Source organism: Coturnix japonica, chromosome 1 (assembly GCF_001577835.2).
Source record: "Coturnix japonica isolate 7356 chromosome 1, Coturnix japonica 2.1, whole genome shotgun sequence".
Taxonomy (NCBI): domain Eukaryota; kingdom Metazoa; phylum Chordata; class Aves; order Galliformes; family Phasianidae; genus Coturnix; species Coturnix japonica.
In genome coordinates this window covers 11797817-11814461 of record NC_029516.1, presented here as the reverse complement: position 1 = coordinate 11814461, position 16645 = coordinate 11797817, and the positions used below count along the sequence as shown (strand labels likewise).

The window sequence follows — 16645 nt, the reverse complement described above, 5'->3', positions numbered from 1 at the left end:
GACAGGATCTGAAATTACGCTGAATTCATTGTGAAGCTTTTTTTAAAGCAAGCAGTTTTAAAGCTGACATCCTCCTTCGACATAATAAAGGTCTAATTGCATTCCTTTCGGACAAAGGCTGGGCTTCATAAAGCAATACTTCCATTTATTTCAGCATTACACCCTCCCCACAAGTCTGTGAACTCATATGGTTACTCTCTTCTCACGTACTCAGCCCTGCAGCTACACTGCATTTGTTCTCTGAGCTGAGAGACTGCAGGACAAGTATCTTCTTCCAGCTGAGCACTCATACAACAGACCCATTTGATTCAGAATGCAGAAGATACAGTCTGTCCTACTGTGCCTTTATAACCAAACTGATCCGACTAAGCTGATAAGCAGCACTTGTACCCAGAATGCCGGTAGCTATGCTCATAATGTAAAATAAGTTTTATTTGACTTCTACTGTGGAAAACAGGTGGCTAAAAGAAAAGTTAACATACAAGGAGAGAAAGGGCATGTTCCATTCAGCATATCTGAAGCCACTTCTTGTAACTTTTCCATGTAAGCCTTTTTCATATTATTTCTTTTATTTATGCTAGATTTCATTTCTTTTAAAGGTTCCATCTTTGGTTTCTGTTGTCATTAGTCCGGACCTGCAGACTCCTGCAACCAAATTTTGCCTGAAACAAAAGAGTCACCAAGGCCACAACAGAAATGTCTGGGCTGTGGATTACTTCCATGTCCTTCCAGTGCTCCCTTCCATAGTGACTCACATGATCCAGTTTTCCATCAATCTGGGTTGTGGAACATATCAACCTGGTAACAGGTACAACAGGCGAGATTTCTCTTTCAATTATCAGCAGTTTGGTGCTTTGCTTTTACAGAATCTGTTTGAGTATTTGTGGGTTTTTGTTTTTATTTCTCCAAAAGAATGAAGCCAACTAATGACAAGTATAAGCTGCTCAAAAGTGTATGTTTCTCCTGATTTCCACGGGCCCAGGCTGATATATATCCCATGCAATAAAGAGTATATTAAATAGCCTTCCAGATCAAAGTATACTTTGGATTCTTTTCTTAATGAAGGTGGAAAGTGTTAAAGACAGCAGCCTACTGACCTCCAAAATATTATTCATGCCAAAATATTATTCATTATTCATATTCTTACAAGTAATTCTTGTAAGAGTGATGATAAATAGCATTCATCTTTGAAAGGCACCAGTGTGAGAACCTCACTGCTTGCAGACTGACCACAAAATTCTTTTGTTGGCTTCACTTCCTTCAGACATTCATTAAAGTTAAGGGGAAGTAAATGGGAAAGAATGAAGTCATTTGCTTTTTTTTGTTTTATAAGATCATAGAAATGTTTGTGGAAAGTGACTTTCTCAGGTCATTTAGTGAAACCTAGTGAGATTACTACCAGTATATAGGTCAGGTCACACAAGGCACTGCCTATCCGTGACTTGAAAACTTCCATGGATGGACATCATCTAACCTCTCTGGGTTTCACTGTGTTTCTCTGTAGTAGTATTTCCACTTGCCAGTCTCTACCAGGTATGGTCACAATGCCTTTCTTCTTTCTTTCCTTCACTGTGTTACCAGTGTCAGCTTGGAATTTTCAACCAACCATGGCCGCTCCTGGTCCCTGCTCCACACTGAGTGTTTGCCTGAGATATGTGCTGGGCCCCATCTTCCCCACAGCACCGTCTATGCCTCTGAAAACTACAGCGGGTGAGAGTGTTCTCTGCAATCCTAAGTGAGATGCAGGATTAGAGAAGGAAGTGAATTATGGGTGACAGGAGAAAGAAGCAGAGCACACAACCTTGTATCATCTTTCATTTTTGACCGGCTGAACACACCAAGGGAGGAGCGTTCTGGTCTTCCTGGCTACCCAGTAATGAAATTTGAAAAATATGAGACTGCTTCTGTTGAATAATATATATATATATTTTTCCTGATGCTATGGATAAATTACAAAAAGAAAAGGGGAAGGGGGGAAGGGAGGCTGCATGCTGGTAATTAAAAGATAAGTTATACTGTGTAAAAGCTACAGAAGTTTTCTTTTTAGTCAGAGGAACCATCAGTCAAAGCCATATTTACATCCTCAGACACCTTTTCTCACCTGGAATACTGATGTTGGGTTGCAATGAGGTGCATCCTCTGTGCTTCAGCAGATGAAGTATCTTCAGTACTGCTCTGACTGTGCCACCTTGTCATCCCATGGCTTCCCAACTTCCATAAACACTTCACAGCCATGGGTATGACCATGAGAAGAAAACGCAGCTGAAGCACAGCATGATGTGGTTACTTCATTTTTGTATCATCTTCATAGCAACTATTTAGATCTGGTGTGTGCAGCAGGTGCAGACCAAGTGGATGGCATGGGAAACAAGGCCCAGCTGGACAGTGGGTCGCATCCTCCACGCCCCATTTCCCGTTCCCAAGGGGTTTCCACCCAACCGAGTTCAGCTGCACTGAAAGATTGAATCTAATACACAATTTAGGTGATATTCACTGGGATGGAGAAGATTCTGTAGTGATACAGGTGAAGAGCCTTACTGACTTCAGATATTCATAAAGGGGAAAAAAGACTACTGGGCTTTATAATCTAGTAATTAACATTCATATATTGTGTGAAAATATCACAGGCCGTGCTCTGTTTATACTTTCTAAAGCCAGAGTAACTTGATTCATTGAACAGATTTTAGAATTAAAAATTCTCACCAAGCTTTTGCAGTGTAAGCAAACACATTCAATCACTTAGATTGAACATTAGAATTTGTGTTATATGTATTTCAGGTGGAACCGAATAACTACTCCTCTTCCCAATGCAGCACTAACAAGTGACACCAGAATTCGCTGGAGGCAAACAGGACCGATCCATGGCAATATGTGGGCAATCGATAACAGTCAGTATTCTTATCCACAATAATGCTACAACAGAAGAATACATTTTTATACGCTGCTCCAAGTAAATATTTTCCAGAATCAGAGATCACATGACTCTCAGTTTGTTAAATTTGTTTTCTTCTCATGCTCAGTAGCAAGTGCATTTAAAGCCAGAGGGAAATTCTCTCACTTGAAAAGACAATAGACTAGTAGATCGTTCTTTTTATTATTATTATTTTAAGTGAATGCTTTCGGGGAAACAATATTGCTGGGAAGCACTTAATACATAGTCCAAATTACATGTATAGGTACCATGCTGTACTATTAAGGACACATACTGTGCTAGCCTAAGCAGCAGTTACAGCATCTGAGACGTATTTTTTCCTTCTGGATATGGAAGACCTTCATAAGGCAGCACTGCTACCAAAGTACTGATAAAAGTTACATTGCTTTTTAAGGTCTTCTTAAGGAAGGACCATCTGTTACATGGAGTATATCTACTTTAGGAAATGATTTTTCCCTTACCTCTTTTTTAAATGGATGTAAAGAACTGAGAGGATCTTATAGTTATTCATATAATTATAAAACTTAGTATAGAGAATAGTATAGGGAAAAATTGAAGCACAGATAAATACTTAGGAATACATGATAAAATGCATAAATTGTATTAAAACCAGAAATCAGTGTGAAGGAAAGGACTAAGTGAGTAGGTGCAAAGTTGTTAGCCTCAAATGTTTTGGGACCATGGCAGAGTTTGGTTGAGATCTAGAACTACTTTTAAGGGAATGGAGCATTAATGATGAATGCCTTCCTGAGTTTCTGCATGCATCTTTTGGTAGATACTAGTGGAACTGAAGTTTTAGCATGCGCTGTAGAAAAAGACTTCATAAATATTGGCAAGCGACTGAAATTCTTGGAGAGTAAAAATGTCAAGGATTCTGCACTCTGACTTTTAGCTTCACAACTGTTTCTTCTGTGAATTAAGTTTTAAATGAAATCTGGAAGCTGGCCATCTTTTAGAAACTCTGGAAAACTGCCAATTTTCATAAAGATTTTTTAATAGTAAAAGACGTAATTACATCTTTAACACTTCTACTTTGACCGCCTTCTCAAAGAGACCTTAAAGGAGACAAATAAATCAAACAGAGCAGAATTTTTGCACACTGAAAAGTGAGAAAATCTAGAAATTGAATGAAGTCCGACAGGGAGTTAGTTACAAGGAGTGACTAATGGAGATTTACAGAGTGTCTGCCAGGGTGTACTGACGCATTGCTATCACAGAGTCGTAGAATGGCTTGGGTTGGAAGGGACCTCAAGGACCATGAAGCTCCAACCCCTCTACTGCATGCTGGACCGCCAACCTTCATATCTAATACTAGACCAGGCTGCCCAGGGCCTCATCCAACCTAGCTTTGAATGACCAGGCATGGGGCATCCACAGCCTCTCTGGGCAGTGGAATAAGTATTGTTTGTTAAAGATTATTTCAAATTGGTCATTATTTGGGTGATGTTTCAAAAGTCACAGTGCGAGTAGGTAACTCCAATGCTCATTATTCAACAGGAAGGATAAGGCTGAGTCTAAGGCTTGTTTATCACATCCTGATGAAAGAACATTGCCCCCAAGTTCTTGTTTTGGGCTATACTCAGATTAATGCATTTCTTTGTAATGAGATGCAGATTATACTTAGATTTGCTAATCCCTCATATGATTCACAAGATATCAGTTCTGTTGATTAGGAGTCATTGGAGGAAAATGAAATAAAAAACAAGTCTGAAATGTTTCTGAATTTCATTGCATTTGAAAGAATCGGTGAAAGTGCATATTTCCTTGTTACTTAAGACACATCAGGGCAGATTCTAATTCTGATAAATGCAATGAGGTTAAAGGAGTTAGTTTCACTGAAAGAAGCAGTGGCATGTTTTAGAAAATTGATGAAAGTACTACTGGGATATATTTCTGAAACAAAATGAAGGTAAAGGGAGGCAAGAAAATGGTCAATACATAGCAGGTCATCATATGTTTTGACAATCCTAGAAAAATCAGGTACTTGATTTAGATCACTAGGGACTGAAGCCACAGGCAGACTTTACCCATTAAATAGTAAATTAGCCCTTAATACCCTATACAGAGTGCAAAATTCCATTACTTGCTTCTACAGCAATGTACAGTTAATTGCATTTTGTTCTTTTGTAGACCTCTTTCAGTTAGCAGGATTCAGATAAATGCAATACTTTTATGACAATACTTTCTTGTATTCATTATATTCAATTTATCATGTAATCCTTCATCTGACTAATTTCTTCTCTCTGCAGTTTATATTGGTCCATCTTGCCTCAAATTCTGTTCAGGCCGAGGACAGTGTACTAGAAATGGCTGCAAGTAAGAGATATAATTCAATACTTGTGTTCAGTCTTTGTCACATAGCTTGCTCAAAGATCTGAAAGTTGAAGTGATTTCCATCTAAGCCCTTACTTTTTGAGATGACTGAGTATAATATACTTCACAGAATGCATAGAAGTCACTCGAGTGATACAGATCGATCTTTCTAAACAGCAGCATATTTAATATTTTTTCATAATTTTCTTCTTTGAAAGAGTCTGAGTTCCACTTCACCTTAAACTGTGCTACAGAGCCCATTGAAATGGCAGTGTTGCATGTTTTATACTGTTTCTTAGAGGTGATTTGAAGCTGTATCATTTCTATATTAAAGTTCAGAGAAGAATCTATGTAATATCGTATAGCCCAACAAACTTCAAGGACAGAAGGTCAGCACTCCACTTTTTTTATTCTTTTTTTCTGGAATTATGTTTTTTTGTGTTTTTTTTTAAGTGTTTCAGCTGAAAAGTAAGATCCAGAAACATTTTCCAAATTATGGCGTCACTATTTTTAGGTGTTGCAGAGAGTGACCCACAGGGCCTTCTGTTATGTTGCACAGCTGCTGGTAATCACATCTGACGTGCTACAGATAAAATCATTTGACATATGAACAATTGTAAATTAAGACTGGAGTATTTTTGGTCTAAAAATGAATAGAAACTTTTGTATACTACTTGTTATATGTAGATTTTGAGCGGTTGGTGTTCAAAACTTTGATATTTTTAAGAAATGGAAAGATCAGTACTAGCTAGTAGAAAGGTGTTGGCTTCCTAAATAAAGTATAGAGACATTCTTGGTCCTCATATTTTGGGGGGGGGACTTTGTAGGCACGGTATCATCTGTTCTTGAGAGATTTCAGGCATGTACTGGGCTGCTAACCACCTCTAAGAGAAGATGGGTCCAGGAAGAAGGCATTAACTACACCATTGGATCTCCTTCACCCCCAGATGTGACCCTGGCTTTTCAGGGCCTGCATGTGAGACGGCATCGCAGACCTTCCCAATGTTCATCTCAGAGAGCTTTGCCAGCTCCCGCCTCTCTTCCTATCACAACTTCTACTCCATCCGTGGAGCCGAGGTCAGCTTTGGCTGTGGGGTTCTGGCCAGTGGCAAGGCTCTGGTGTTCAACAAGGATGGGAGACGGCAGCTCATCACTGCCTTCCTTGACAGTTCCCAGTCCAGGTGAGAGCAAAAGGGTAGCAGTGTGAGATATGGAAACAGGGGAATTGTACTGTGACAGGAAATCCCCCCCTTTCAGAAATAGCCTTGTGTATTATGAAGGTGATCATTTAGCAGGAAGAAAAGTTTTTAAAAAACCTTGTAATGCCATAGTTTAAATCTGAGTTCATAGCTGTACAGCCTGTTTTCATTCCCTGCTTTGTAAACAACAGAGCCCAAAATAGACTGGAGGGAAGTTATTGTACAGTGAGGCTGGAAAATATTAAATGTTAATATCAAACTTGAGTGTCAAAGCCAAGTGCTAATTAATTATTTATAAGGATGTGTTTATTTGACAGCTTGTGGCAGCTGATTAGATCCATTCACTATCTCTCCCTCTTCTTCAGTGCCTAATAAATAATTAAATGCTGTACTGATTGGCATTTTTAAAATGTGTGTGCCACATTGCATTACTTGATAGTAAAAACAAAATCCACTCACAAAGGCGCATAAATGATATTTATCAAAATTTGTCTAAATTGAGAAGACCATAAATGAGCTGGTTAGGAACAACAACCAAAAAAAAACAACAACCCATGATGTAAACGTTACCCTCAAATATATGTGTAATTCTGCTGCAGGTTCCTGCAGTTCACGTTACGCCTGGGAAGCAAGTCTGTGCTGAGCACCTGCAAAGCTCCTGACCAGCCTGGGGAAGGAGTGCTGCTGCACTACTCCTATGACAATGGCATTACATGGAAACTCCTGGAACACTACTCGTATCTGAACTACCACGAGCCAAGGTATAGGCATGAATGTGATGAAGGGTGTTATCTTCATGCAGTTGATGCTGGTCAAGTTAGTTGCTGCAGTGCTGAGTGAAGACATCTGTCCCAACGTGGGCGCATGGTGCAGGAGTGGAGTGATGTTCTTCTATTGCACACTGGAAGTTACTATTTCCCCTAAATAAGTGCTACTGTTCTGAACACGACTAATTTTTGTCTGCTTTTATAAAAATCGAATGCATGGATTTGGCAGCAGCCAAGTCTCAGGTGACACAACAGAACAAGCAGTGAGGGATGAGGGGGAAGAAATTTACTTGTGGGAAATAGGGATGTATCTCATCCCATGAAAGCATCCACTTGTAAAGAAAAATTAACATAAATTATTTGTAGCTTTGAAGCCATAGATACCTTCACTACAGCATCCTCTGGGACTAGGAGTTTGCAGGCAGCATAGGACAGCTGAGAAGAAATCCAGCCATAAGGGTCTCTCTGGGTCAGCAGGGAAGTTGCTCCTGCTCTGTTTAGGAATGGGATTACATGACTGAGCCCGTGCTGGGGGTTGGGCACAGGGCCCTGGGAGGAGCTGATGGTGACTGTTCCTGGGAACTGTGCAAATAATAAACAAGCCAAACAAAGGGCTCAGCTCATCTAGCAGCACCTGTATATGGCACCAGATTAGGGGGAAATGTATGGAAAATATAGAGAAGAATATACTCTCTACTGTTACATTTTTGAGACCATCCAAAACTTTTCATAAAGCACATGCAAAATTAGGAGTTTCTGTAAGCATTACTGTATTACAAACCTAGAACCACCCAGGCTGGCTCTGCTCAAACCTGCCCTAATCTGGAAGCAGCCACCCTCAGCAGCAAAGCCAATACATCTCAATGAAAGAAGATGCTCTCTGAGTGGGCAAACAAAAGGAAGAAGCAAAAGTGGCATCACGGGGCTCTCCCCACCACTGTGCCCAGATACAGCTTTGTACCAGGCATTGCCAAAGTAAGCTATCTCCATTTTGTTAAGAAATCTATTACAAAAAATATTTTAAGAATATTCTATGAGAAAAAACAGAACAATCAACATTCTAATTTTTTGGGATCAATAAGAAATATTCAAAAATCTGAGAGGAATGACTGTATTTGGTAAAACTATACTATATGTGGGCTTTAATTTCTGTTCAGTGTTTCTGAAGGAAAGATCATCCAAAACACTCACAAACCTTCAAAAGATCTTTTCCCCATCTTTTATTGTAGCCACATATATATTTTATATGGCCCTATTTCTAATTTGTAGATTAAAGATTAAAACTGTAAGGCCTTTATTTCCCTAAAGGTTTTTAATATATAGCTCTATTAATTTTTTATAACAAAAAGGAAAATACACATTCTAGTGACTGATTTTAATGGAGTTTAAGGTATCAGTGTAGTAAATTTTACTAGTGCCAAACACTTCTTTTTCTCTTTGCTCTTAAGTATTAAAAAATTTATGTTGTTCTCACAAGGCAAAGAGCTAAGCACAACACATGCAGATTAGAAAGGTTTTGCTATGGGATATGTAGAAAAATGGCAGACGTACAAATGCGAAGGTAGAGCTGGCAATAATTATGATGAAGAACATGAAGAGCACTTCACCTTTTTTGTATTATGTTGTCTAAAAATATCAGCATTTTTGGTAACGTAGATGAACTGCTATGAAGTTTGGCAATCAATCTGTATCCAGAAATTTAATTAATCTTCAGTCACACAAAAAATAATTACACATTTAATGTTCTGCTGAAAAGGTGCATTTAATCTGCTAACATTTGACAGCTGCATTTTTCTTCTCAGTAGAACAGCAGTGGCTTTTCAATATTAGGTATGCGCATAGCTTGAAAGAATAAGATCAGAGCAAAGGTCTCCCAGCTGGTTTTTAGGAAATCTAATGGTAGCTGGTAATGTTAGTGAGAACACTTTTCTTCTCTGCAGCAGAGTAGTCATTAGCAAGGATCCCCCTCCCTCTCCATCTGTCTCCAACAAATCAAAGTCAGACAGGAGAAGCTGTTATAACTGGAGATGCAGTGAGGTTCTGCATACTAACATATGTGCCATATATGGTGGTTTGCACCAGTGTTTTTAAATTGTTTCTTTAATCCCCTGGGATGAGAAAATTATTTTAACATGCTTTAAATATTTTAAAGTCCAGTAGGTTTATTGGTGGTGTATGTCAATTTAGGATTTCCTGCAAATTGCTGTCAGCGAGAATTAATGTCCGCATGGGAGAATTTATGAGGGCGTAAGAGTGAAAAGAAAGTTGCAAGCATCAGTGACAGTAACAGTTACAAAGATGTATCCAAGGTTATAAGAGAGCATTAGCTCATGAGAGTGCCAGCTGCCTCCTGGATGCCACTTTCTTGCTAGCCAGGGTGCCAGTTTCCTCAGATTTGCCCTACTTACTGGCCAATGAAAGGCAAAACCAGCAGCTCCTTTCAACATCAGTAGCAACTTAAGTCAATGGTGCCTTTAAAATCTGACCACAAAGTTGGTAGAGTTGGTGCTTATTAGGGAATCCTTGAGAGAAAGAAAGGTTGGCCTTGTGGATTATTCGCATACTGGAGAGAATTAGGATTTAGTCTTTCTCTTAGAAGGATATGAAATAGTTCAAGCATCTGTTTGTCTGAGTAGCAAAAGAAAAGCATTTGCTGCTCACTAAGCTTGTGCCCTGCTGGTCCATTGCCATGGAGGCATGGCAGCATCTTCTCTGGCTGTCCCTTGACATTTCAGCCTATGAAGAGCAGGAAGCAGCTCCTAGAAATGCTGGTCAGGACTTCTTGAGCCCTTCCCACTTGATTAACCAAGCCATTTAATTTTTCTTGCTAATTGCTTAACATATTCATATTTAAAATCTATGTGACATTACACAGGAGTATTATACACTTACTCTTTAGAAGGCTAGATTAGGAAGCCATTTCAAGAGTGTGATTTTGCTATGAGTGCTGAAGGGAAAAGACTCATAGGCACAGAACATAGCATTACAGCAAGCAGTTTAGGAAGCATTAAATCTGGAAGAAAAGAAAAAAAACAAAAACAAAAACAAAAACAAAAACAAATAACAACTTGGTTTTAAAGTATAAAATGATTTTTCCAGCTTACCTGATCAGTCATTTTACTCACATTTCCTCTAAAAGAGAAAGGAAAATATCAGCTACATGATGAGTTTGCCAATACTCCTTTTGCCAGCATGTAATTGTACAGTGATGGAGACAAATGTCCCTCTTGCCGTTCTGTTTTACAGCTCACGTGCATTGCGTGGGGCAGTCTGGCCCTGGTGATTTATGGAGCTTTCAAGGAAGTGTCATTGCTGTAGCAATTAATGCACACTCCCTGCTGCTGTGTATGATAATTGCTCCTGGAAATCAGATATTACTCTTAATTTTCTTTGCAGTTTGTCAATTATAGGTTTGTTGACATAGGTGCCATGACAAATAGGGTGGCCTTGCATACCAGGAGAGCCTGTCCCTCACATCCAGTAATATCTTTATGCAACCACAAAAGAAATATGTGTGCCATAAAAGACTACATGAGATCACACTGCCAACAAGATGAAACTTTTCCACTTAAAAACTGACAATTTATAGAGATGGGTTCTGCTAGGACAAGAAAAACACAGGCATGACATCAGTGCTGTGCAGAAACAAGCACAGATGTAAAGATGCATTTCTTCAGATCAGGATAAAATCCACTGTGTCTAAGAGGGTGGATGCAGAGTTTGTAAATCTTGGTTAGATGATCATTCCTTTGTCAGTCTATACCCCTGACCTGCAGCTGGGTTTCTTTTGGCAAGGAAAATCAGCTTTAAAATGTGAACAGAGCTCTGCTGTAGAAGCAGAATTTACATCATTTTTTTGTAAATTCTTTTCTGTGGCTTTTTCATATGGCTCTTGCTTACCAAGAGAACTGATGATCCCCCTGTCCCTCTTACTATGCCAGTGACTAAGGTATTTATAGGCTGCATTTAACCTATGATTTTTAGGATTATTAGTAAATTAAAAAAAAAAAAATACATCCCCATGAAGTTATTGCCAATAGCAAGACTTTCCACAATGATTTTGTTTTGTTTTTCAGAATAATTTCAGTGGAGCTGCCAGAAGATGCAAGACAGATTGGCATTCAGTTCAGATGGTGGCAACCGTATCACTCTTCTCAGGGTGAAGATGTGTGGGCAATCGATGAAATTGTTATGACCTCTGTGCTTTTCAATAGCATTAGTCTGGACTTTACCAACCTAGTTGAGGTCACACAGTCTCTGGGATTCTACCTGGGAAATGTTCAGCCGTACTGTGGCCATGACTGGACTCTTTGGTGAGTGCTAATTCTGTTCTAATTTTGTTTTCTTTGTCTGTTTGTCCTACTAAGAACGAAGTTACTGTTGCATGTGAGTCATTTTGGCAGCTATTCAGAGTAATTGTGTTTCACCATCACATTATGGACAAAACTATAGTCACCAATCTAATTGCAATTAAAAGTAAGTTTTTACACATCACTGCACAGAGATTTAGGTTTGGTGGGAACTGTGAATGTAGCATAAAATATTAAAGAATCTCCAAATAGAAACAATTTGTAAAATTTCTATAATCATCACTTAAAATCCAGTTGGATTAATATAATTATAGAGATTGTAGAGTACAGATGCTGACTATTTTTTATGTGTTGTTCATATCTGTTTATATGGCCATTATATTACACTATGGGGGTTGGTACATATGAGGGTTGGCCTCTTCTCCCCAGTAACAGCAGTAGGACAAGAGGGAATGGTTTTAAGTTGTGCTGGGGGATGTTCAGGTTTGATATAAGGAAAAATTTATTCTTGGAAAGAGCGGTGAGGCACTGGCACAGGCTGCCCAGGGAGGTGGTGGAGTCACTTTCCCTGGGGGAGTTCAAGAAACATGGAGGTGTGGTACTAAGGAACATGGTTTAGTGGGCAACATTGGAGTTAGGTGGATGGTTGGACAAGATGATGTTACAGGCATTTTCCAACCTTTATGATTCTATGATTCTGCATATTACAGTGATATCCAAAAATGTGCTGTTCATTTAGAAATATAAAGGCAAGAAAACATCATTTACCCCAAAGCAATTAGTATGTTCCTTTAACAGTGAGAAAAGAGAAAAAAGTGAAAAAAAAATAGAAAATGATGTGAGAGCTGTTTAAAAATAAAATTTTTTTTACTAAATCATGAATCTGTTTCAAAAAAATAAAAATAAAAACCTGGAGTACAGAAGTGTAACATTAGGAATTAATACCAGATAAGTCCATTTAACTTCTTTGTTTTGATTAGGAGTTTTTTGCTAGTCTGACCAACATATAAACCCGGTATTGCTTTAATTGGCAGCGGTATATTTATTTGGAGAAATTACAGCTGCAGTAATCACAGAAATCCTCAAGCAAATATAAATAATATAAATAATTTTAGCATCCCCATGGACACTGGGAGAAACACCGTTGGAATTTTATTAACAAGTACCTCTGAGCAATCTGATTTGACTTTCTGATCATCTGTCAAGCTAAAGGGAGTTGGTTTAGCGGTAGTAACAACACAGAACCCATTCTGGCGGTGATAATGAGGCGGTAGAAGCACCATTAACCACTTTAATAAGGACAAGGAAGGTACTCTCTGCTCATTAAAATGAAACAACATGTTAGGGCTCAAACTGTTTACGGTTTCTTCATCAAAGAGTTGGAATGGAAGCATTTTAATGACAGTTTTCCTTCTGTTCTTCCAAGACTGGCTTATTACTGGGCAGCAGGTTATTTAAGATAGCAAAAGTTCCTATTTTCCTCCTCTGGCTCTCAATCAGACTTAGAAAAATAAACACTAAGATAAATTCTCAATGCCATGTATTGGCTAGGATTTGCAGTGCTTGATCATAAGTGGTAATGTTGAATTTTCCATGCATCTAATAAAGAAGTGATGCCTGTGTAATATTCCCTTACTAGGTGTGTATAAGTATTTCTCATTATCACTGGAAGACATGAACTCTATCCTTCACTGACCTTGTTTCTCTCAAGGGAAATTTTTGAACTTATACAAAGTCTCTACAAATGGATGATAGTTAAATTAATTATTGTTGGCTTTTCCCAGCTGTGAGTCCATTTGGTTCTCATTTTCTAACTCATGACTTTATATGAGAAGAGTTTGCAGTAGCACTGACACCATCCTCTTGAGAAAAGTCTAACAACTGCTTTTTCATTAATAGATCTATGGTAAATACACTATGAATCATTCTACAGTGTCATCTCAAGGCCTATTTTTGCTGGATTGCCTTTAATTTCTGCTCAGTCTTCATTTCTGCCTCAGAATCTGTGAATCTGAAGTATTTATGCTTAAAATTGGGGAATATTCTTGAAGAGGGAGGTTGTTCTTTTTGGTATCTGGTTTCTTTCAGAAAAAGGGATTTGTTGATAAGTATGTATTCTGAGCAAGGGTGGGTTTTAGTTGTTGTATAACGATTGATTTATAATTCAAACAGTCGCTTGATTTGATTCTTATTGTCAACATTTGGCTTGACTTTGGCTCTAACTGCAAGTGTAATGTGTGTTCTGAAAGCCTGAAGAACACACTTAAAATGAAGTAATGAATGGTGTACAATAATTCATCACCTCTCCAAAATGCTCATACACGGGCTGTGTTTTGACCCAAATGAAAATACATCATATAAATAAAACAAACAGTCTTCAGTCAGACTATGGCATTATGATTGAACTTCGTGTTATCGATGAGTGTCCTGTTACTCCTGAGCTATCAGGGGAAGAGACTGTAAATCTAGTTCATAGTAAACTACCATCATGGAGCAGTACAGCAGTACCTATTCAGCATGATAGTTTGTCTTTTAGTTTAATTACTATTCTGTAACATGCAGAATTTTTCTTTCAGGTAATTAACTCAATTAAAATGCATTAATGCATTTAGGAATTGTCTAATGAAATACGTATGAAGTGATATAAAAAGACAAAAACTTCTGCCTTTGATGGGAGCAGAACTGGGGCCGGCATTAGCGTTTGGCTGGCATGTCAATGTCCTCTGTTAGCGCAGCTTTACAAAATAAGCTGCATCCATGTGGCTTTTCAGTATTCCTGAAAGTACCGGCCTTCAAGATGTGGTAACTCTGGGAATCCCAGAGCAGTTTGGAGAAATGCAGACCGGCTGACATTCACTGTGATATCATTCCCAGAAGTACCAATTAGTTGGCAGTGCTTGGAGGGAGAGCGATTGTTCTAAGGGCACCTATGGGTATTGTGTTCCTGCTCCTCCACAGGTCTAATTATATACAGGCTAGAAAACAATTCACAACTACATATTTATATAAAAAAAGTGGCCTCTGCATTCTCAATTCCTGGAGAGTTGGGGGTTTTTTTTTGTTTTGTTTTTTGCTAATTATTGCTATGTCAGGGACATTATTCTGTCCTCTACAAAATCCAGAGATGTATTCCAGCTCTTTGACTCCTACATTTGGTATTCCATCAGAAAAGCTTACTCCAACTACATGCACTGAAGAGCTGGAGAGCAAAGAAGTAGCAAGTAGGGCGGAGGACCCACCTTTAATGCTACCTTTGTTCAGCTGGAGGCAATTTGTGGATGATAAGGGCCTTTGTGAACACATAATGTGATTTCCTCCCCTGAAAAGAGCTCCATATGGAGCATCAGAGATTGACTTCATCTCCTCATTAGCATTCTTCTTCACATTTCTTTAATATTTATTTTCAAGAGCTGTTTTGACTTTAATGCTCACTAAATGTACTGTGATCCACTGGCTAAATTGTTGCATTAAAATGAATGCTGAACTTAGAAGGCACTAATCAAGATTAGAATTGCCACTAGAAAAAGAAAGATACATTTTCTTATTGTTTGTTTGTTTGTTTTTTGGTTTTTTTTTTTTGTTTTTGTTTTTGTTTTTTGCCTAATTTTATGGTAGTGTTATTGAATGGGGGGATTTTTTTGTGGTGGCAAAGAAACTGAAAGCTTTAATTCTTTTCACCTAGGCTGAGTACCACTCCCTCACTTAAATCACTTTGAGAAAGACAGCTTCTAAAGAGTCTTCTTATCAAACTGTTTTGTTTCAACTTTTTCATTCTGTTTAGTTGAGCTTTAAGTAACTTACGCATTACCTAAGCACAGCTCTGTTGTTTGCAGGACTGCAATGTTAAATCATTATCCAAATCATGGTCATGTGTAACTTTCAGCTAATTATACTGTGTGCAGCTGACTGATACCTGAAGAGCAGGGTTGTTGTACTGGCTTTTGTAGAACTTTGATTTCCAACATCAGCCATGAAGTTCCAAACTTCATGTGTTGCAGAAATTAATAGCAAGTCAGCTTTAATTTTTAAATTTCCTATATTTGTCATTTTGAAAAATGCAAGATAAAGTTTGGAAGAAAAGGAAATTAAGATGGTACAGTGCTGTAATTTATTCCTTAACTGCTCACTCTGGATAGGGAGCTATAGAAAAAAAAGATGTGGTGGGTGAATTTAGTTCAAAAGAGTGCTAAGTAACTTGTTTCTAATCCTGTCTTTACACCAGCACGTTTAAGACCTGAAATCTTACAGAGGTGGAAGCCACTAAGTTTCACTATACAGTACTGACAGTTCAGGAGTTTCTCTTTTCAGATGATAAACTGTAGTTCACTCAGCTGTAAGGACATTCCTTAACTAGGTTATTGTCTTTATCTTCTCTATGCAGTATGTCTCTATTTATTGTTGCATAATGCGTGTAGGGATTGTCTTTAAAAGATGTCTGACCCAAACTGTTTACGTTTAAGAAAGGGCTTGGAAAATGCTGAAGCTGAAAAGACTACAGTATTTCTGAAGACACTTCTTAAACATCTTTAAGTGAGGCAGGGCAGGCTATTTTCATTCCCTCTAAAATTCTGTCTTGTAGGACAGGGTGCAGGATTGAGCATTTACACCATTATCACTTCCTCTTCATACATCTCTTGCATTTGATTTTTTTTTTTTTTTTTTTTTCCCTTTTCAATGCTATATTTAAAACAAATAATAATAGCAATAATAATAAAAGGAACTCTGCATTTAATTTGAAATTACTTTATAATTTTAAACTATATATTGGGTTACCATGAATGTGATAACTGGGTACCTTGTAACATATGTGAGGCCTGGTGTATTTCAAGTACTGTTAATAATTATCCCCAGTCCACTGGATAGTGTGTTACAACTCTTATATCCCAAAGACAAGAAGCTGAAAATAGACAAAAGTCAGTGAAGGCAATGTAAATGGAATCAGTTGAAAATCAATAAAATGAAAAGTCTAGCTAATAAGAATAATTTAAACTAAGTTCAGTGTATCTCTACTGTACAGTGATTGAATGAAATTACAGCTGTTAGTGTGACATGACTTTAGGCAATGGATGCTCCTGGGGAACGAGCTTTGGTTTTGTTGTGGGGTTTTTTTTGTATGTTATCCTT

General features: G+C 38.1%; 1 protein-coding gene across 3 annotated transcripts in view; it reads left to right on the top strand.

Moving 5' to 3' along the window:
- Positions 1-16645, top strand: part of RELN (reelin) — a 251068-nt gene that overhangs the window by 158434 nt on the left and 75989 nt on the right. For all 3 annotated transcript variants that reach the window (XM_015884323.2, XM_015884245.2, XM_032442336.1), the window contains exons 14-20: positions 600-808; positions 1582-1710; positions 2779-2888; positions 5182-5248; positions 6193-6426; positions 7044-7205; positions 11288-11524. In XM_015884323.2, the coding sequence (XP_015739809.1) occupies positions 600-808; positions 1582-1710; positions 2779-2888; positions 5182-5248; positions 6193-6426; positions 7044-7205; positions 11288-11524 (1148 nt within the window). The remainder of the gene's footprint in view (positions 1-599; positions 809-1581; positions 1711-2778; positions 2889-5181; positions 5249-6192; positions 6427-7043; positions 7206-11287; positions 11525-16645) is intronic.